Source organism: Mirounga leonina, unplaced genomic scaffold, assembly GCF_011800145.1.
Source record: "Mirounga leonina isolate KUSES-001 unplaced genomic scaffold, KU_Mleo_1.0 Mir_200, whole genome shotgun sequence".
In the NCBI taxonomy this organism is placed as follows: domain Eukaryota; kingdom Metazoa; phylum Chordata; class Mammalia; order Carnivora; family Phocidae; genus Mirounga; species Mirounga leonina.
In genome coordinates, this window is record NW_023270503.1 from 25,018,680 (window position 1) to 25,040,804 (window position 22,125).

Below are 22,125 nucleotides of genomic sequence, written 5' to 3' on the forward strand. Positions count from 1 at the left end.
TGAAACAAGACAGAAACATTACTAAGAGAGGGCTAAAACAGAAAGAGCAACATTGCTTTTCAGAAAAAACACAGGGGCTGAGTGAACATGAAAGCAAGGCAGAGGCTGAGTACCGGTCAGGATGTTGAGAGACCTGGGTTCTGCTTTGTAGTATTCCAGGCTATTCTAAATGACTAAATAGCTCACATAACTTTGGTATCTGCTTTTTAATAATAAAACTGAGGGAAAACGTCATACTAATCTCTTAACCCGTCCCAAAGGGATTGCTAGTTGGATTCCCAAAGTTGAAAGAAACTATACAAGCTTAAAATAATTTTTTCCAAGTCACTGTGGACAACGTTTCTTCTGATATTTTCTTAAAAACCTCATTATCCACTTTTAAAACATACTGCTAGCTTTTAGTACATAAATGGTTTCTGGATTCCTACCACACTCAAGGCACTGTGCTAGTTACATAGGGGGTACAAAGATGGTCAACACAGAAACCCTGCTCTTAGGGAATTTAACAGTCTAGACCCAAATAGCTGAATTAAAACGAAAAAATGTTAAGTGATGATTTGAGAACAGATAAAAAGTCTTGAGGACTCAGAGATGGAGAGATTCTGGACAACCAAGGAGGTCTAGGACCCCTACTGCAAGGAGGCCATAGAAGAGGCTCTGGTTGGCCTGTGGCTGTCTTTTGGTGTAGAAGGAATATGGCTGCAAGGCTTCCCCACTGCAGTTATGCTCTCAGTCCTCTAGGTCAGAAGGGAGAGGAGGAACTAAGGCCAACTGGAACTCAAGATGAGGTTTGGTGCTCCTTTATGCACTCAGATGCCATATGGCCAACATGGATGTTTTCAGACACTGGTTGTAAGGGCCTAACTAAGCACAGTGCCTTTCCCACAGCAGGTGTGAAGCAGATGTTCCAATAAATGTCTGTTGAGCTGAATAACCTAACATAGATTCATCCATCCTTTTATAACCTCCTTGCTGGCAACCTGTCTTCCAGTCATTTGACTATGCATGGGTCTCTTTAGTATGGAGAATGGGGCTAAAAGGTAAAAACAAAACAAAACAAAAAAACCCAAACAAACAAAAAAAAAACCCTACTTAATAAAAAATAAGAACCCCAGCAAAAGGGTTTGATGTGAAAGGAAATACAAATTAAAGTCTTAAATCCCACTTAACTAAGTATTTTCTTTATGTTCTTTCTTTCTTTCCTGAATCTGGCATGTGTGTTTGACTCTGGGCATGTTATTAAGCCCTGGACATTACAGGAGAGACTCTGCTGGGAGGAGACCTACTTTCTTTCCCTCAGTGGGTATTTTCCCACTAAATTCCCATCTGGAACAACAGGTAAAAACTACCCTTAGGTTTGCTCTCCATTTTTTTTCCTCTTTGCTGAATGTCCAAGTAAATATAAAAATCACAGAAATCTAAATCTGAAACAAAAACAAACACAAACAAACAAAAAGGAAATGGAGGAGGGAAAAAAAAGAAAGAAGAAAAGGTGCCGAGAGCACCAGAGCTGGGGAGTGCGCAGCCGTCTTTACCCTGAGTCTCTTGATCCCAGCCCGTGTGATTTGCTGGCAGTCATAGAGTTCTATCCGCTCGAGGCTGTGACAACTCTTCAAGTGCTCCAGGGAAGCATCTGTGATTAGTGGGCAGTTGTCCAGTTCAATCACCTCCAGCTGGTCATGGGCGCAGGCCCCATTCCCCAGGTGACGAATTCCATCGTCTGTGATCAGCTCACAGTGAGACAGACTCTGCAGCCAAGTAGAGCAAGGAGGACACTGAGACATCTCACGGCATTCTTCTAGCCCCTGGCCTGTGCACAGCCAGAAAGGACATCTTCTGGATTAGATTGTGATGTATATGGAGCCATCACCAGATCCATGTGGTGAAACGAAGAAGAGCAAACTAGAGTTCCTGGGGTTCTGCTTTTGAGTATCAATGACTGACGTTTCTGTGTGTGATTCTTTTTTGGGGAGGGGAGGAGGGGCAGAGGGAGAGAGAGTATCTTAAGCAGGCTCCATGCCCAGCATGGGGCTCAATCTCACAACTCTGAGATCATGACCTGAGCCAAAATTAAGAGTTGGACGCTTAACCGACTGAGCCACCCAGGTGTCCTTCTGTTATGATTCTAAATATACCTTGTGAATTCATGCAATGACTTTTAGTTCATGAACAAAACATGATACCCACCCCCACATACAAATTAGCACTTTTCTACTGGGACAAGAGGGGCTCAAGGTTTTCTTGAACAAAACTTTCTGGAATTTGGACTAAATACTGAATACCTGGTATAGGAGAATGTCAATACAGTTAACTAACTGAAGATGATTCATACACTTGTCAGGTGTGGTCATCTCTTCACACAAATCCCTTTATCAATTTTCCATAAATCCCTGGTTCCTCCACGTGAAACTCAGAACCCCTTGTCCCAATTCTGGACAGTAACATACCAAATACACACAAAAAATTAGCCTGGACACAAAATAGTTAAGCAGAATGCTTTCCCACAGTGTTACTGGAAACAGTAGCAGAGAACACCCCTAGTAAAGCCTTGATTAGTTCTGTTTTACAGGATCATTTAGTCGCAGCAAGGTGAAGCAAATTTTATTTGGGGCCATCTTGTCTCCTGGATCTCTGAAATTTAAACATCATTCAGGCTGAAGTGTAATTCATGTGGGAGGGAGAACTCATACGCTCCATGTCACTTTTCTACCTCCTAGTATTGATACATAATCCCTTGGTCCTCTATAAATTGGTAATTTATAGAAATATACTTTTCCCAAATGGAAGCCAGACACCAAGAAGAAAGTAAGAGCTGGGTTTTGATTAAATCCAATGAACACATAAAACTTTTAAAAAGTCAAACTTACCAAGACTTGAAGTCGAGGACAGTGTATAGAAAGTTGGATTAACGTGCTATCTGTTATCTGAAAGAAACACATAAATTTATTATACGTATAATTCCAAAAAAGCTTCATGGCTGTACCTCATTCTTTTTTTTTTTTTTTTTTAAAGATTTTATTTATTTATTTGACAGAGAGAGACACAGTGAGAGAGGGAACACAAGCAGGGGAAGTGGGAGGGGGAGAAGCAGGCCTCCCACCGAGCAGGGAGCCCGATGCGGGGCTCGATCCCAGGACCCTGGGACCATGACCTGAGCCGAAGGCAGACGCTTAACAACTGAGCCACCCAGGCGCCCCAGCTGTACCTCATTCTTGAGTACACTTGTATTCTAAACTGATATCCTGATACTAATCATAAAATAACAGAATCTTAAGACTGAAATCCCATTGGCTACTTGAACCTGTTCTTTGAACACGTCTAGTCATCTGTAGTCTTCATCTTTGAACAGGTCTGTTGAAAGTTCTCTTTTGTTTTTGAAATGAATGAAAATCTGTCCCTTTGTAACTTCTACCCACTGGACTTTAGCTCCCTAGAACCACCACAGAAAAGAATCAGAAGATGCTGCTCCATGTGAAAAACGCTGCTCAAATGTGAAAAAAAAATTAATGTGAAAATACCCTCAAATTTTAAGTATATTTGGCCTATATTTTATAAGCCATGCCATAACTCTGATTTGGTATCTTGGGTGTCAGGTATTTTCCCGAAGGTGACAGAAAAGGCACTGCTGGAATCTGGGTTAACTATGAACATTAAAGAAGGAGGAACTCTTGAAGGAAGAACAGTCTTTTACAGTTATCTTAGGCTGGAAAGTAAATCAGTGCTTCTTTTCAAATGCTCCTCCAACTCTGAAATGATGATGATGCCTATAACATACATAGCTTCACAGGGGCTAAGAAATGGTGGGGGATGGAAGGTTGGGGAGGGAAGGTGTGTGCACATCATTGAGAGGGAGTAACATTGGAGAGGACACACAGGACACTCAGGCATACGCAAGAGGTAGATGGATGTGAACAGTTTTAGTTTATTATTATTTTTTAAAGGTTTTATTTATTTATTCATGAGAGACAGAGAGAGAGGTGCAGAGGCAGAGGGAGAAGCAGGCTCCCCAAGGAGCAGGGAGCCCGATGCGGGACTTGATCCCGGGATCCCGGGATCAAGACCTGAGCCGAAGGCAGACGCTCAACCATCTGAACCAACCAGGTGCCCCAAGTTTTAGTTTAGTAAGAAGAGTTGCTAAAGAGTGTCTGGATAACAAGTAATTCAGAAAAAACTGACCCCTACAGTTACTAGAAGTTATCTTTATTTTTACCATTAAAAAATTTTTATTAATCTATCTTCTTTTTAGGAGTCCCCCTTCAAAACTTCTCTCTGATCAACTAGTAATCTTAAAGCTCTTATAACTGGTAATAAAAGAATTGCTGTTAAGGCAGTATTTGGTCAGTCTGTCTGTCTGTCCAAAAGGCAGAGTTGGATCTCCAGGGCTAATGATGTAAGGAGTCCACGGTCTCATTAAACTTAAGAAAAAAAAAAGGGCAGTGCTATATTGTCCATGTGATGGGGCTTTAATTATTTACTAGTATTATAATCCTGTAGGTTTAAGGAAACATTTTAACATCTTTATGGCCTGAATGCTTGGGCCTTCTTTCTTTCCACTGGTAAGAAAGTGGAAATGTATTTTCCTAGTTCCTTACCACGTATACTGTGCACTTCTGCCTGGGATGCCTGGAGGACACCTCAATAAAGGAAGAATCAGCAGTGCTGCCAGGCACTACATGACATTAGAGTAGGGAACTGAATGTTTTGATGTGCATGTATTATGTAAGTTTCTTTTTCTTTTTTGTAAGTTTCTATCATACTGTATTTCTTTTTTTTTTTAAGATTTATTTATTTTACGGGGGAGGGGCAAAGGGGGGTGGGTGAGGGAGAGAATCTCAAGCAGACTCCCCGATGAGCTTGATCCCACGACTCTGCAAGCTGAAACCTCTGCAAGCTGAAACCGGGGGGTATAGCTCAGTGGTAGAGCATTTGACTGCAAGCTGAAACCAAGCCCAACCAACTGAACCACCCCAGGCGCCCCTATGATTCTGTATTTCTGAGTAAAGATCCACACTCTTACCTGAACACACTCTTCTAAGTCCATTTTTTCAAGCTCATGGCAATTCTACAGAATACAAAACCAAACATTATAACACGAACATTTAAAACATGGGAAAATTTAAAGCCAGAAAACTAAGAAGTAGTATTAAATACACTGACAAAATCTTCTGTCATTCTAACGTCACTTTCTGCCTTCATTAATCACACATTTTAAAAGACCTTGATCACAGTGGAAATTTCTCAATTATTCTACATTTGAAGTATCTAACATCTTGTAAGCCCAAGGGAATAAATGTTCTGAACACTAATACCAAGATAATACAGATCATTCCAACCATAAATAATTTAATGAAAATGATTTTTTTTTTTTTTAAGATTTTATTTATTTATTCATGAGAGAGAGAGAGAGGCAGAGGGAGAAGCATCGGGAGCCCAATGCGGGACTCGATCCCAGGACCCTGGGATCATGACCTGAGCCGAAGGCAGACGCTTGACCATCTGAGCCACCCAGGCGCCCCATGAAAATGATTTCTTTGGAGGAATGGAAGGTAAGCTTTGTGTCCTCACTGAGTTATGCCATGCACTGCCCCCCCCAACCCATTAGTCTTCCATCAATCTGCCTGAAAGCAAATGTTCCTCCCCATATTCCATTACATACTAGTTAAAGACAGTATAATTTTAAATACTACTATTATACAGTGATTTATAAACCATTCCAAGTATTTATTCTGGAGAACACAAAAAAATCTCTTAAACCGTCTCCATTTAAAATCAGGCCCATATGTTTCCTTCAATGTTACTCTCACCCACCAGTCACATACCGAACAACCAAGAAAGTTTTTTCACAAAGCACTAGGAAGGCCCTCCCTAGTTTACCATCAGTGAAAACGTGGCAAATCAAGTCTAAAGAAGGAGCATCATGTTCTCCAATGCATGTCTGTGTTTCCAGAGCAATCTATGTTCTATGGGCCTGCAGCTGCAGCACGAGAATGTTCAGGCCCACCAGCCACAAGAAGTGCCCTCACACCCCACACCCTCCATTCTGCCGCCATTCCACTTTTCCCTCAGTGCTCACTCTTCTGGAAAAAAAAAAAAAAAAAATCCAAACCAAACCTACAGAACCTGGAGAAAATACTTACCCTGGCCAGAGTGGTAAAGCCTACATCTGTTAATTGAGAACATCTTGCCACTTCTAATATTCTGTTCAAAAAAAAGCAAAGTGAAAGTCAAGCCCCTTGGTTCCCTGAAAACTGGGTTTATTAGAACAGCAAGAATTTAAGAAAATAACCTCCCATTCCCTAAGCACTGCATCATATAGTGACATAAACAGCTAAGCAAGTCTGTATACAGATCTTGCCATTCATTTTCATGGAGTCATTATAAAGCGGTCCTGTAAATACCACCACATTTCAGGGTGATGCAATCAGAAGAATGTAATAGAAGCTTGTAGTTAATGCCAAAATGCATGAAAAATGCATTTAAAAAGCCTTGATGGCATACTGCTTACCCCCAGAGGGCAGCCTGCTCCTAGAAAACAAAGGAAATGGCGCTAAATACTCTGTTTCAATTAATCTGTTGCTCAAGAAAATTATTCTCTTTCCCTATTTTACATGAAGGCTCACTCAGATTTAAATAGCTTTTAAAAATGCTATGAAGGGACTGATTAATTACAGGCCTGTCCCAAGTATGAAATTCCATACTTATGAAAAAATGCCCTTAAGCTTCCTGCCTCCTCCCACAGGCTCCCAGGGAGGCCCAGTGCAGAGTGGGGCTGAGCTGGCAGCCACTCTCCTACTCAGGAACTGCTAAACACTAACCGAAATACTAAAACCACAGGACAGGGGACTCAAAAGTAGCTCTTTTCTGTGAAAAGTTTGGCGGCATCTGCACAACAGTACCAAATAACATCTTTATGTTTGCTTACAAATTACTTACTACATGAGTTGAAACAAATAAAGCTACAGTAAAATAAATCATTATCAACTACCAATTAATTAGAAAAATTTCTAATGGAAAAGCATGATCTGACTGAACCTAACTTTTGATTATCATATTTGAGAGCCTTTCTGTTCGGACAATAAGATAAACCATGAAGGAGTAAGGAGCCGAACACTCGCTTTAAAAGAGAAAAAGGTAACGCATAGTATTTTTAGGGAGGAGTCTGGCTACCTCCTAAGCCCCAGGCCTCTGATATTATTAAGTTTGACCAAGTTTATGATCTATCAAGGAATTCTGATAATCCAGTCAACTTTTAATAACTATGGTTAGGCCCCTGGCCAGGTGATAACAAAAAGCTTTAATAAAGTTATATGGGTTTATAGTGATTATTATATGTGGTTTCCTGGGCTCTAGAGCCAGACTGCCTGAGTTTGAATCCTTGCTCCTGAACTCACTAGCTGTGAGACCTTGAACAGGTTACCTGACCTCTCTGTGCTTCAGTTTTCTCATCTGTAATATGGAGATAACAACTGTTTATATGCTATTATGAGGACTGAATGAATTAATATTTGCAAATCACTTAAAACAATGGTTAACATATCTAACATAAGTACAATAAAAGTTCTATTTTAAAAGCAAAAAAGATGTATGGGGATCATCCCTATTTATTACAAAATAGCATGCTGTGTGCTTTTACAGAACCAACGTGGGTTTCGAAAACATGTGTATGCTAACACAGCATTCTTAGTAAATATTCAGCCAATCCTATATTTAGGCAAAGAGGAGGAACCATAGAGAAATCAGGCTTGCTCTAAAAGACCACGAGCACAAAGGAGTTTTCCTGCAGGGCTGGTTTTTCTTTTTAAATACTGATTGCTAAGTACCTGGCATCGTTACCACAAGGTAAATAACCACAGGGTAGGACTTTAAAAACTTTCTTCAAAAAGGAATTATATGGAAGTATTAATAAGAGAAAATGCCTTTATTTCATTTCTCAAGTAATGAAATAAAATGTTTAAATTTTTTTTCCTCTAGTATGCAGAGCAAGAGGTAGGAAACTATCACCCCTTGGTTTAAGCCAATTACATGTAATCAAATGAGGTACAGAGCAAACAGGTTAGCATCTAAAAGGGTAGTAGCCTTGTAGCGTCTCCCTTAAAAATCTCAAAGTTCCAAGGAATAAATTTGGATGAAGCAGGCGTTTGTTCCTTTTCGCTGGTTTTTTGAGCTCAACAAGAAATGTTTACCTAAGCCGAGGGCAGTTCTGACCTAGAGCATTCAGGATGGCATCAGTGATGTTGGCGCAGCCGGAGGCACAGAGGGACTGTAACTTATGGCACCCTCTGCATATAGTAATGAGACCTTCATCTGTGATTTGCTAAAAAAAAAAAAAGAGCAAAAAACCCCCACAGGTATTAGTAATGTAGCAGAAGAAAAAGAAGGAAAAAACGTTACCTGGGAAAATAAGCACCAAAAAGAAATAAAACCGATTTAATATCAATCAGGTAGCAGACCTAAAAGAAAATGAACACACTGTTTCTCCTTTTCAGTTCCTTTTGATTTACTTGTGAGAGAATCTGCACTCATTTCTTTTCTTTTTTTAAGTAGGCTCCACGCCCAACATGGGGCTTGAACTCACAACCCTGAGATCAGAGTCACATGACTGAGCCAGCCAAGCATCCCTGTGCTCATTTTTGGTGTAAAGGGAAGAAGCTATAATGGGATTCTTTTAACGTAAGGGGCTGGGAACAGCATGAGGTGCATCATGGGGTAGATTCAATTAAATTCCTTTTATCAGGCCAATGAGAATTTGTGTCACATATTAGGAAAGTACTATAGAGCTGTGCTGCCTGTTCCTTAGTGTTTTCAAGTCCATAAGGGATTACTGAAGAAGAAAGAGGAGGAAAGTCATACGTAACAATTCTTCAAAGTTTAAAAAGAATAAAATTTACTAAACTTTTATGTTTTCAACTTAGTCAAGAAAAATAGAATGGACTGAGAATGTACTTTGGTCACGTCAACAGTTTTGGGGCAGAAACGTGAAGTCTTAGGAATGAGGATCATTGCATCACATTCTACAGAAGGAATGCCTTATATCCTAAGATCTGGGTGAAGGGAAAGAGTAAAATAAACAGATGATAGAACTGGTTCTTTGTGCTTACCGACTGTGATTTCTGTCTGCTGGAAGGGTCAAGGATATGAAATTAAAACAGCAAACAGTAGGTATGGCTTATATGTGTATGTAAATATATCCACACAAATACATAGAGTGTATCTGTGTGTAGATACATACACGTAAGATCCAAAGATCCCCGAGAATAGTTTTTTCCTATCATTGTAAGATGATGGTTTCATGTTTACAGCAGTTGTGTAAGCTCTTCCTGTCAGGCCAAATATTTCGGTTTCATAAATGAATAGTAGGCAAATTCTGAGAGTTAGCAACTATGGCAATCAGAATTAAAAGGAAGCTGTGATCAGACTTAAAAGGAATGTCATTCCTTTAACTCAGTCTTCAGGAGCCTCCCAAGTAGATCATTATCAGCACCATCCCTTAAGGGCTGGAAGGGGAGGTTGCTTCAATTGCACAAAATGTGGCCCTTTATGTGTCACTTTTTTTTTTATTATGTTAATCACCATACATTACATCATTAGTTTTTGATGTAGTGTTCCATGATTCATTGTTTGCGTATAACACCCAGTGCTCGATTCAGTATGTGCCCTCTTTAATACCCATCACCAGGCTAACCCATCCCCCCACTCCCTTATGTGTCACTAAACAACCATTATGGTCTCAAGTTTCAGGTGATCATACAAGAAAGGGAGGGGATAATGAGCAGAAGTTTTAGCAAAAACAAGGCAAACCTTCATCAACTCTTTTTCACTGCCATGAGAGGCTCTCACTGCAAGGCAACACATAATTGTAATTTTCAAGGCAAGAGAGAAAAGCTAAAAGTGTACTGTCAGTGTTCTAGGACCCTGAAAAGTTTTAGCAAATTCTCTGAGCAAAATGCAGGGGTTTGGGCATAGACACAAAAATGCTGACAGTCTAAACAAGCCCAATGTGAACTACAAATACTACCTGGAAATAATTTAGAGAGTACATTTTGCTTGTCATCTGTTTAGATCAGTGGTTCCCAATCGTTAATGACTCACTGATAGATCTTTTTCTTTTTTTTTTTTTAAAGATTTTATTTATTTGACAGAGAGAGACACAGCGAGAGAGGGAACACAAGCAGGGGGAGTGGGAGAGGGAGAAGCAGGCTTCCCGCCGAGCAGGGAGCCCGATGCGGGGCTCGATCCCAGGACCCTGGGATCATGACCTGAGCCGAAGGCAGACGCTTAACGACTGAGCCACCCAGGCGCCCCCTCACTGATAGATCTTCACTGGCATGACTGCAATTAATTAACCAAAAATATTCTAAGTACTAAAGTCTGTGAATAATTCACTTCTAAAAAGCAGAAAAGAAAAGGGGTGGAGTTACAGTTAGCTTATTTGGAATTCTGCATGAGCTATCTTCTATATGACTTATGTCAAAGACCTTAGGAGTGAGTATCATTAAGCATGCAAAGAATCATCTGTGCATTTCCTGTGTCCCCAGGGCTGAAGTGGAAAAAACCACTGGTCTTGATGACTGAAGCTTGTACAGTATTACTGCAATGAATTACAAATACAAAAGAGTTGTGGGAAGGACTGCTTACTAAGCAAGTCTGCAAGTTCAAAGTCACCAGTTCAGGACAGTGTGCACCTATGTACTTGAGAGCTTCATCTTCTAGCTAGAAAAATTAAAAAGACAGAAAAAAATGATTACTAACATTGTTTCAAGGGACAAAGATTCAGGAGTATACACTTTCATCAATATATTCTAAATACAGCCAACCAGGTTTCAAAGAACAGTGAACCAGAAACAATGACCCTTAGTCACATAAAGGTGTAATTCATGTCATTAGTATGGTTATCAGTATTTTTCATCAGTTTCAACCACATCAAATTCACATGACCATCAAATCAAGGAAAAGATAAAATAAACACTGCCTAATGTTTATGGATGTTTCTTCTGATAAAAATTAAGTATGCCTCACAGCATTTTGCTCAGGGATTATGAAGCTAAAATAATTTTCACACTTCTATACTTCCTATATAAAAAGTTTTTTTTAAAAACAAACTTTGGGGAGCAGAAGCTGAGAAAGGAATCCGGTTTATCTGCTGCTGGAAGATCAGTGCCATACATACAGTGCTGAGAACAGATGGCAAGTAATTGATTATAATGGTGCATTCCAATCAATATTTTTCAGGATTCCATAAATAACCAGAAGCTCAAGCTGTTGTTTTAAGGCAGTCTTACTTTCAAAGCTCTGTTTCAAACAATGGAACTCCTCCCATCACGGTGAAGGAATAAGGGTACTTTTTTATTTTTTAAACTTTATTTTAAAATTTTGGTTACAGTTTCATTTTTGTTTTCTTAACATGTCTACTATTTAATCTCTCGGGATTAAAAAAAACAATTATTAAGATTCTAAAGAATTAAACAACAAAGGAATGTCAAGGGAAGGGCACAACTGCCCCATTCTCTGGGGTATAAGAGCTATTCCAGTTTAACACCTAGCTTCAAAACAAAATGAATTTTTATATTTTCTAAATGAAATAATGTACAACCACCATCTTCTAACTTTCAAACACAAAGCTTCATCTTAAGCTTGGTAAAAACTTTTTTTAACAGGAATGATAGCCGATCTTAGTATGTAGTGTGTACCTTACAGGAATTTTTTTTTTTTTTAAAGATTTTATTTATTTATTTGAGAGAGAGAGAGAATGAGAGAGAGCACATGAGAAGGGGGAGGGTCAGAGGGAGAAGCAGGCTCCCCGCCGAGCAGGGAGCCCGATGCGGGACTCGATCCCGGGACTCCAGGATCATGACCTGAGCCGAAGGCAGTCGCTTAACCAACTGAGCCACCCAGTGCCCGGAATTTTTTTTTTTTAAACAATCATAACAGTAATATGGAATAAGAGCACTTTTAACAAAATCCAAGGCATGGTTCCAGTAACCATTAATAAAATAATGTCACAAGAGCTTAGCCCTACTTTGTCAGTCACTTCTAAACTCACTTTTGGTTATTTCCTTCGAGATGCTGCCATGTCAATTCCTTTTTTAAATAACAGTAAAATACGAAGATAGTAAAATCTTTAATGACCAAACATACTGGGATTTGTAATGTGACTGGCAGGAAGTAAACACCAACACTATAAAATGCAGGTTCTGTATACTTGGCACATTTAACCTGGTAGTTAAACAACTAGTGAAAATTGCTAAGACTGCTTTCCTTGTGTCTCCAGTTCAAGGTCTCAGGCAGTGACAACATGGCAACTTTTCTTCTCAGATTAAATTGCGTAAGATGCTTCCTGCCTATGGTGCATGTTCAGTGTGATTTTGTCTCCCCATCTTGCCTCCCCTCAAAAATTTTATCTTTGGTCAGATGTTAATTCTTTTCATATTTTTTTTACTCTAAGGAAGACACTTTAATTTTTGGTAAGCATGTATCTTTGGTCATTAATATACAACTACATATTCCTCCAGCCAACATCCTTGGGCTGCCTTCAAAGTTCACGGTTCTTCTAAAATTCACAAGCACTACATGGAGTATTACCTGTGTGCAGCCTTTTAAGAATAAGGCCTTGAGACCCCCACAGCCTCTCACTAGTGCTTGGATGCCATCCTTGGTTACTTGGTCACACCAGGAAATGTTTAATTGCTCCAACAGTGGACATCCCTCACTTAGGACAAAACAAAATGAAACAAATATATGACTAAATCCATTTCCAAAGGCACCAACGTCTCATTTTACTGGCTATTTAGTCAGGAAATGGCTACAGCCCCATGCTTTCCCACAAGGATATACTCATTTACTTAACACAGATTTAGAATACAGGCAATCTCACAACAACAATGCATATTTATCAATGTTGGTTGAGTTCAGGTGGGACTGTATCACTAGGAGGGCTATCTCAAATCCAGCTAAACTAACAAGCACAAAGCACAAAAATTTTTTTTTATTATGTTATGTTAATCACCATACATCACATCATTAGTTTTTGATGCAGTGTTCCATGATTCATTGTTTGCGTATAACACCCAGTGCTCCATGCAGAACGTGCCCTCTTTAATACCCATCACCAGGATAACCCATCCCCCCACCCCCTCCCCTCTAGAACCCCCAGTTTGTTTCTCAGAGTCCATAGTCTCTCATGGTTCGACACAAAGCACAATATTGTTTTTCAGATATATTAGACTGTTATGGAGGTTTATCCTTTTCAAATATATTCTTTATGCACTTAATCACATGTTTAAATGGTCTCGGGAAAGGAAATGGGAACTAAGTGACCTGTTCAAGTTAACAGAGTAATTTGTGAAGAGTTTAGATTCAGATTCTTTATCAAGTAATTCTATTACTTATCAAAGTAATAATGAAGACGTTTAAATTCTTATTTAAAAAGTTACAAAGGATCTATAAATTTTCCTTATCTGTGAAGTCTCTAGAGTACGGTCTCCATAGGCTAAATTTAGGCTATACTGTGCTTGATCTCTACCTTCTATCAAATATCAGTATCATCTTTGATTTCACATTTGAACTATGCAGGAATCCCAAGCTCTATGACATTCTTTGGAAAATATTGCTTTAATTGTTTTATAAAATGAAGGCAGGGGATTCTGGTTCAAGTCCATTCTTCAACATTAATAGTGTGACTTCAGACAAGTCACTTTAGGAAACCTGCCTGAACTTCTCTTAATCTAAGATCAGCCATAGCCTATGTTCTTCCCAAATGGAAGCACTCACTTCTTATAACACTGTAGTATGACAACATGTTTATTATTATTTTTTTCTCCCACTACACTCTGAGCAGCTAAAGGGCAGCAACAATACCTTATTCAGTGAGGTTCAATCACAGTACCTGGCATTCAAAAGTGTTTTAGATTTTCTTATCTGTCAGTGTCTGTCGTATCTGCCTCACATGGTTTTCAAATAAATGAAATCATTTATGTGAAAATATTTTATAAACCATAAATGCTGTTGTATTATCCTATTTATTATCCCACATGGCAAATGGCCTTAGAAACATATGTACTCAGTATTCATAAGGAAGGTCTAGAAGCCCTTTCTAGATTACTTATACTCAACTAAATCTATATTTCTTCTTTTAATAGCTTAATTTTTATTATTTATGAGCATAACCAATACATGGGACCATAATTACCTGTAAAAGACTGATAAAAAAGTAAAGATACAAAGAGAATGGGCATTTCACCCTCCATTTAAGGTACACCTTCTATAACGTACTTTAAAAAAATACATTAATATTAAAATGAAACTTACTGAGTGCTTACTATATGCCAGAAACTCTCCTAAACACTTTATATATGTTAGGTTGAACCACATGAAGCCAAAAGTTGTCAAATACTGGCAACTTTGTATGGTTTGGCCTAATATTATCAAACAATAATACTGTTTAACTCTAACAACAGGACTATGAGATGATAAGGAAAAGCTCACAAGGGTTATATTTGTTCAAGGTACCTGGTTAATCACCTGATTCCGGAGTGCTGTTCTGATCACTAAGCTATAATGATATGTGGCGTTCTGGGGAGTGGGGGCAACCAAGCCTTCATAGAAATCTAATCATTCGTGTATACGCTATACCAGTCTATTCAGAAATCCTAATTACCTCTAGTCATTTCACCTGAATGTGTTCTGTAATTTGGGCAAGTGATAAAACAAAAGATCTATTCTGAATTTTAGTACATATCCATAAAACACAGTTTCCTTCAATTCCAACTTTATTTCAGTCATTTGAAATAAAAAAAAAAATCAGTATTTGTCCTGATTATTGGATACTCTTGTTATAAGACATTTACCTCAGAGCTTTAAGAGACATGTTTGTTATTGATGTACAGGAAGCCAAGTCAAGGTGCCTGAGTTTGGAACAGAACTTGCTAAGGCTAGTACATGTACTGAAAAATGGAAAAAGGAGAAAATAATGAATAAACACACAGGAACACATCTTTAGTAAATCATGCACAATTCTCATTAAGCACACGTGTATACATATGAACTGTAAAACTTCCATACCCCAAATAAAAGCAGTTATAAATCCTGGGACCTTTCACATTGAGGAAGAGGCAGGTGTCATTCACAAAGAAGAAAGGCTGTGCTGTGTATGAGAATTAGCACGAGGGGATGATGATGCTTCATTCTCATTTGGAAATGTTTAACAGCAAACTACCTCTGTGCTCATAGGAGACCTATATGCTTTTTGCAAATACAGAAATACCAGAAAGCTAGCTTAAAACTTGTGAGCAAGTGGTGAAACATGAAGACTGAAAGCTCTGTCTCTGTGCTTTCATTTATTTATTGTTTTTTTTAAAGATTTTATTTATTTGACAGAGAGACAGGGAGAGTAGGAACACAAGCAGGGGGAGTGGGAGAGGGAGAAGCAGGCTTCCTGCTGAGCAGGGAGCCTGATGTGGGGCTTGATCCCAGGACACTGGGATCATGACCTGAACCAAAGGCAGACACTTAATGACTGAGCGACCCAGGCGCCCCTCTGCTCTTTCATTTAAATCTCTGCTCAAGATAACCTTTTGCATGGCAGTAATGAAATGGGTGGATTTTTGCAAGGTGTACTGAGGACAGACCGGTATCGGGCTTGAACAAGCTAAGTTATGGAATATTACTACCTACTTGTCCTTATGACTTTTTTTGAAAAGATTTATTGGGGCACCTGGGTGGCTCAGTCGTTGGGCGTCTGCCTTCGGCTCGGGTCATGGTCCCAGGGTCCTGGGATCGAGCCCCCGCATTGGGCTCCCTGCTCAGCGGGAAGCCTGCTTCTCCCTCTCCCACTCCCCCTGCTTGTGTTCCCTCTCTCACTGTGTCTCTCTCTGTCAAATAAATAAATAAAATCTTAAAAATAAATAAATAAAAAAAATATTTATTTATTTATTTTATTTCTGAGAGAGCGAGCAAGCGTATGTAGGGAGAGGGGCAGAAGGAGAGGGAGAGAGAGAATCCTCAAGCAGACTCCACTAAGTGCGAGCCCGACATGGGGCTCCTATCCCAGGACCCTGAGATCATGACATGAGCTGAAATCAAGAGTCAGCCACTTAGCCAACTAAGCCTCTCATGTGCCCTTGTTTTTTTTTTTTTTTAAAGTAATCTCTACCCCCAACATGGGGCTTAAACTCATGATTCCCAGATCAAGAGTCGCATGCTCCACCAACTGACCAGCCAGGTACTCCTTTATGAATTTCTTAAAGGCTTTTTTTTTTTTTAAGATTTCAGACAGAGAGAGCACAAGTTGGGGAGACAGGCAGAGCAAGAGGGAGAAGCAGACTGTCCGCTGAGCAGGGAGCCTGATGCAGGGCTCAATCCCAGAACCCTGAGATCACGACCCGAGCCAAAGGCAGATGCTTAACCAACTGAACCATCCAGGAGCCCCTAAAGGCTCTTTTTCTACAGTGATCATGTTCTGAGTTTAATTTTTTTAACTTACAATGGAAAATTTCAAATATATACAAGAGTGAATAATAGAGAATGCACATGTACCAACATTAAGCTCTGACATTTGTTAATTTCTACTATTTCTATTTCATCTATTTCCCTCTGCTTTTTTGTTCCAGTATTTTAAAGCAAATCCCAGACATATTATTTCACCTATAAATATTTCAGGACATATTTCTAATAGATAAGGACTTTAATTCCTTAATATCTGATAACCCGTCTGTGTTCAAGTTTCCTCAATTGTCTTATAAATGCCTTTGTCAAGTTGATTTGTTCAAATAGGATCCAAATAGGAGCCATACATTCTATTTGGCTGATATGTGTCTTAGGTCTTTGTGTGGACCTATGTTTCCATTTCTTCTGGATAGATGCCTAGGGTTAGCACTGTTAGGTCCTACACTATGTTTATGTTGGACTTTTTAAGAAACTACCGAACTGCTTTCCAAAGTGGCTGCACTATTTCACATTCCCACCAGCAATGCATGAAGGTCTGTTTCTCTACATTCTTGCCAATACTTGGCACTCTCTTTTTGATTATAGCCATGTTAGTGGGTATGGATTGTAATCCTACTGGTTTTATGCTGCAGTTCTGTAATGAATACCCTTTCTTGTACTTATTAGCCATTCATCTCTTTCCCTGGTGAAATATCTAAGTGTTTGGCCCAATTTTTAATTGGACTTATTACTGATTATAAGAGTTCTCTATATACTCTTATTTTTTTAAGATTTTATTTATTCATAAGAGACAGAGACAGAGAGAGGCAGAGGGAGAAGCAGGCTCCCCGCTGAGCAGGGAGCCCGATGCGGGACTCGATCCCAGGACCCTGGGATCATGACCTGAGCCGAAGGCAGATGCCCAACCATCTGAGCCACCCAGGTGCCCAAGAGTTCTATATATACTCTTAATACATGTCTTTAATTTCTTTCAGTAATGTTTTGTCATTTTCAGATACTTCTTTTAGAACTATGTCATCTGAGAATATAGACAGTTTTACTTCTTTCCTGTCGGTATGCGCCCCCCCCCCCCTTTTTCCTGCTTATTGCATTTGGCTAGAATCTCCAACAGAATGTTGGTAGAAATGGTAACATTTAGCATCCTCACCTTGCTCCTGATCTTAGGGTAAAGGATTCAGTCTTTCATCAATAAGTATGAGGTTAGCAGTAGGTTTTTCGTAGATGCTTCTGATCAGATTGCGAGAACTCCTTTCTATTTCTAGTTTGTTGAGAATTTTTTTTTTTATTATGAATGGGTGTTGGATTTTGTCATGTGTTTTTTCTGTATCGGATGATGTACTAATGATCTACTGTTACTTAACAAATTACCCCAAAACTAAGCAGCTTAAAACAACAAGTATTTACTATCACACAGGTTTTTGTGGGACAGGAATACAGGCCCAGGTGGCTTTAGCAGGGTGCCTCTGACTCAGGATTCGTCACAAGGCTGTAATCAAGGTACTGGTCACAGTTGCATTCACCTCAAAGGTTAACTGGGGGCAAACTCCCTTCCAAGCTTATTTAGGTGGCTGTTGGCAGACCTCAGAAGATCCAATTCCAAGCTCACTCATTTGGCTTTTGGTAGGTTTCAGGTCCTTGCTGGCTGTTGGCTAGCCCTCAGTTCCTTGTGACATGGACCTCTTCACAGAGCTACTCACAATAGGACAGCTTGCTCCCCCCAGAGCTGGAGCCCTGAGGGAAAGCAGAGCAAGACAGAATCAGTCTTTTGGTAACCTAATCTCCAAAGTGACATCCAATCTCTTTGGCAGTATTCTATTGTTAGAAATGAGTCACTAGGTCCAGTCCACGTTCAAGGGAAAAGATTACACAAGGGTGTGAGTACTAGGAGGCAGGGGTTATTTGGGGGCCATTTTAGAGGCCACCAATCCCACTGAGATGATCATGTGGTTTTTGTCCTTTATTCCAGGAGGCAATAAACCTCACCAGCTGCCTATTTTTATATGGCTCACACGTCAAGAATGATTTTGATGTTTTTAAATGGTTGAAATTTTTTTTAAAGATACATCATGCAACATGTGAAAATCATATGAAATTCAAATCTCATTGCCCAGAAATAAAGTTTTACTGGAGCACAGTTATGTCTATTTGTTCACGTATAGGCTATGGCTGCCTTTGGAAAACACTGGCAGGGTTGAGGAGTTGTGACAGCTAACTGTATGGCCAATGAAGCCCTAAAAATATTTACTTAATCTGGCCCCATACGGAAAGTCTGCTGACTTCTACTTTATTCTACTAATTATTATGAGATATTATATTAATTAATTTTCATATATTAAGCCATACTTGTATTTCTGGGATATATCCCACTTGGTTATGATCCCAAATCCTTTCATACGTTGCTGGATTCAGTTTGCTAACACTTTGTCAAAGTATTTTTGTGGCTCTGTTTCTGAGGGATCACAATCAGTAGATTACCTTTTATTGTGATGTCTCTGGTAGCAGAAAAACACTGGCCTCATAGAATGAGTTATAACATACTACATTTTATGAATCAGTTTGAAGATTGGTATTATCTCTTCTTTAAATATTTGATGGGATTCACCAGTGAACTCATCTGGGCCTGGGGTTTTCTTTATGGGATGCTTTTGAATTATTCACTGAACTTACTTGTTACAGATCTATTCAGATTGTCTTTTTTTTTTTTTAAGTCTAATTTGGTTATTTGAATTAGACTTTGTCCATTTCATCTAGACTGTCTAATTTGTTAGCATAAAGTCATTTATGGGGGCGCCTGGGTGGCTCAGTCGTTGAGCGTCTGCCTTCGGCTCAGGTCATGATCCCAGGGTCCTGGGATTGAGCCCCACATCGGGCTCCCTGCTTGGCATGAAGCCTGCTTCTCCCTCTCCCCCTGCTTGTGTTCTTTCTCTAGCTATCTCTCTCTGTCAAATAAATAAAATCTTTAAAAAAATAAAGTCATTTATGATATTCCCTGATAATCTCTTTAATCTCTATCTTTTGGGTAAAGTATTTAGTCTTCTTCATTCCTGCTTTTGATAATTTATGTCTTTTATTTTCTTAGTCTGGGCTTGTCAATTTTGATTTTTTCCCCCCAAAAACCAGCTTTTGGTTTCATTACTGTTTTTCTGTTTCCTATTTTATTGATATTCAACCTAATCTTTAAGTAATCTCCACACCCAACATGGGACTCCAACTCACCACCGGGAGGTCAAGAGTCACATGCTCTACCGACTGAGCTAGTTAGGTGCCCCTAGATCCTTGATTTTAAACTTTTCTTTTCTAACATAAGCATTTGAAACTACATTTTTCTCTAAAGTATTGCCTTTGGTACAGTCCACAAGTTTCAAATGTTGTGTTTTCATTATCACACAGCAAAACATTTTTTAGTTTTCTTTGTAATCTATTTTTTCACCCATGTTATTCTGAAGGATGATATTAGGACACGTTCATTGACAGTGTTGCTCAAGTCTTCTAGAGCTTTACCGGTGTTTGGTCTACTTGATTTTATCTTTACTATTTATTATCTTCCATCTACACTTTTTCCTTAAGTTTACATCATCTCATATTAATAACCACTCCAAGTTTCCTGTGATTAGTGATTGTGATAGTATAGCCTTTCTCATCCTTTTACTTCCACATCCATATTAAGTTTTCTTGTAAATTCTTGAGCATGTTTGTACTTGCTTTTTTTTTTTAAACTTTTTATTGGTCCATTTTCTAATCTCTATCATTTCTAGGTCTGTTTCTAATCTGGTATCATTTCATGCTTTTTTGCATGTCTTGTAATTTTCACTGAATGCTGGAAATTCTGTATGCTGAGTGCCTAGGTTTTGTCACCTTCTTTAAAAAGAATGTTGAGGTGGCGCCTGGTGGCTCAGTTGTTAAGCGTTTGCCTTCGGCTCAGGTCGTGATCCCAGGGTCCTGGGATCGAGCCCCTGCTCCGTGGGAAGCCTACTTCTCCCTCTCCGACTCCCCCTGCTTGCGTTCCCTCTCTTGCTGTGTCTCTGTCAAATAAATAAACAAAATCTTAAAAAAAAAAAAAAAAAAGAACGTTGAATTTCAACTTAGCAGATAGCTAAAATAGTTATGGATCAATTTGATTCTAAATTTTCTTCTTTTAACCTTTACTGGGACAGGTCTAGTCTAGCTTTACTACCAAGATGTGACCTTTCTGAAGTCTGTTATTAAATGCCCCGAGGTATTCTCCATTTGAGGTAGTCAGAACTTTTCTCAGCCTTATTTAAGCTCTGGCAATTTTTCAGTTTACAGTTTCCCAGTAATTGTTCTTTCCTTATTAGATGCTCTTTGCCTGGCTTTGTAAGGTCTCAATATGTGCATTTACACTTTACTATTCGGCCAAATCGATGTAGATTTCTATAGCTCTTTTTGAGTAGATCCGCCATCTCGAGACAAAAATTCCACTTTCGTCTCCCTGAGCTCCGATTTCTTACTCTTCAAATCAGCCAAAACTTTGTTCTCTGCTCGAGTTCTTTCTCCTTAATACCATCATCTGGAAAATACCACCATGCAGAAAGCCAGGGTAGTCATAGGGTTCACCTGATTTGTTTCTCCATCCTGTGCTGCATATTATCCAACATCTCAAACTGGTTCTTTGCTATGTTTTGTATAGTTTTATAGTTGTTGATGGCAGGAGGGCAGTTACTGTCATGGCAGAAGCAGAAGTCTCCATCTTCGCTTTTTTGTTTTCATTTTTTATTTTTTTAAAGATTTTATTTATTTATTTGAGAGAGAGAGAGAGAGCATGAAAGGGGAGAGGGTCAGAGGGAGAAGCTGAGCCGGGAGCCCGATGCGGAGCCCGATCACAGCACTCCAGGATCACGAACTGGGCTGAAGGCAGTTGCCCAACCGAGCCACCCAAGCACCCCTCCATCTTTGCTTTTTTAAAGTTTGCGTCTTTTTTCTTTGATATTGCACTTAAAATACTATGTTTTTGGTTTTTTTTAAGATTTTATTTATTTATTTGTCCGAGAAAAGAGAGAGAGAGAGAATGCACAAGCAGAGGTAGAAGCAGGCTCCCTGCCAAGCAGAGAGCCCAATGCGGGACTCGATCCCAGGACCCTGGGATCATGACCTGAGCTGAAGGTAGATGCTTAACCGACTGAGCCTCCCAGGCACCCCTAAAATATTATGTTTCTAAAGTCACTAGAACAGGCAAAAATCTGAACTAACCAGTGGTTATTTGATGATTTTAAGATTTTTTTTTTATAGGAGTGATAAAGTTAACATGCTTATGTTAAAAGGGCCCTACAAAAAGTATCTTTTTTTTTTTTTTAAGATTTTATTTACAGGGGCACCTGGGTGGCTCAGTTGTTAAGCGTCTGCCTTCGACTCAGGTCATGATCTCAGGTTCCTGGGATTGAGCCCCACATCGGGCTCCCTGCTTGGTGGGAAGCCTGCTTGTCCCTCTCCCACTCCCCCTGCTTGTGTTCTCTCGTTATCTCTCTGCCAAATAAAATCTTAAAAAAAAATAAAAAGATTTTATTTACTTATATTTAACCTACTGAGCCACCCTGGAATCCCTACAAAAAAGTATCTTATACAAACTTTTTTGCAGTTTGCTTTCTTAACTGTATGTCTTGGAGATCACTCCAGAATACTATATATTTCCTCATTCCATTTATTTAATAGTTCTCTACGGAATGACAT

At 39.3% G+C, this 22,125-nt stretch overlaps 1 protein-coding gene across 2 annotated transcripts in view; it reads right to left on the reverse strand.

Annotated features, from left to right (window-relative positions):
- The window catches only part of FBXL20 (F-box and leucine rich repeat protein 20), a 97,447-nt gene that overhangs the window by 6,833 nt on the left and 68,489 nt on the right, over positions 1-22,125 (reverse strand). Inside the window, exons 7-14 of one of the 2 annotated variants that reach the window (XM_035027016.1) lie at positions 14,844-14,939; positions 12,580-12,706; positions 10,636-10,710; positions 8,184-8,314; positions 6,138-6,198; positions 5,018-5,062; positions 2,868-2,924; positions 1,536-1,748 (exon numbers count right to left, since the gene is read on the reverse strand). In XM_035027016.1, coding sequence (XP_034882907.1) covers positions 1,536-1,748; positions 2,868-2,924; positions 5,018-5,062; positions 6,138-6,198; positions 8,184-8,314; positions 10,636-10,710; positions 12,580-12,706; positions 14,844-14,939 — 805 coding nt within the window. Of the gene's footprint in view, positions 1-5; positions 1,749-2,867; positions 2,925-5,017; positions 5,063-6,137; positions 6,199-8,183; positions 8,315-10,635; positions 10,711-12,579; positions 12,707-14,843; positions 14,940-22,125 lie in introns of those variants that run through there. The other variant, XM_035027015.1, reaches the window with a different exon arrangement.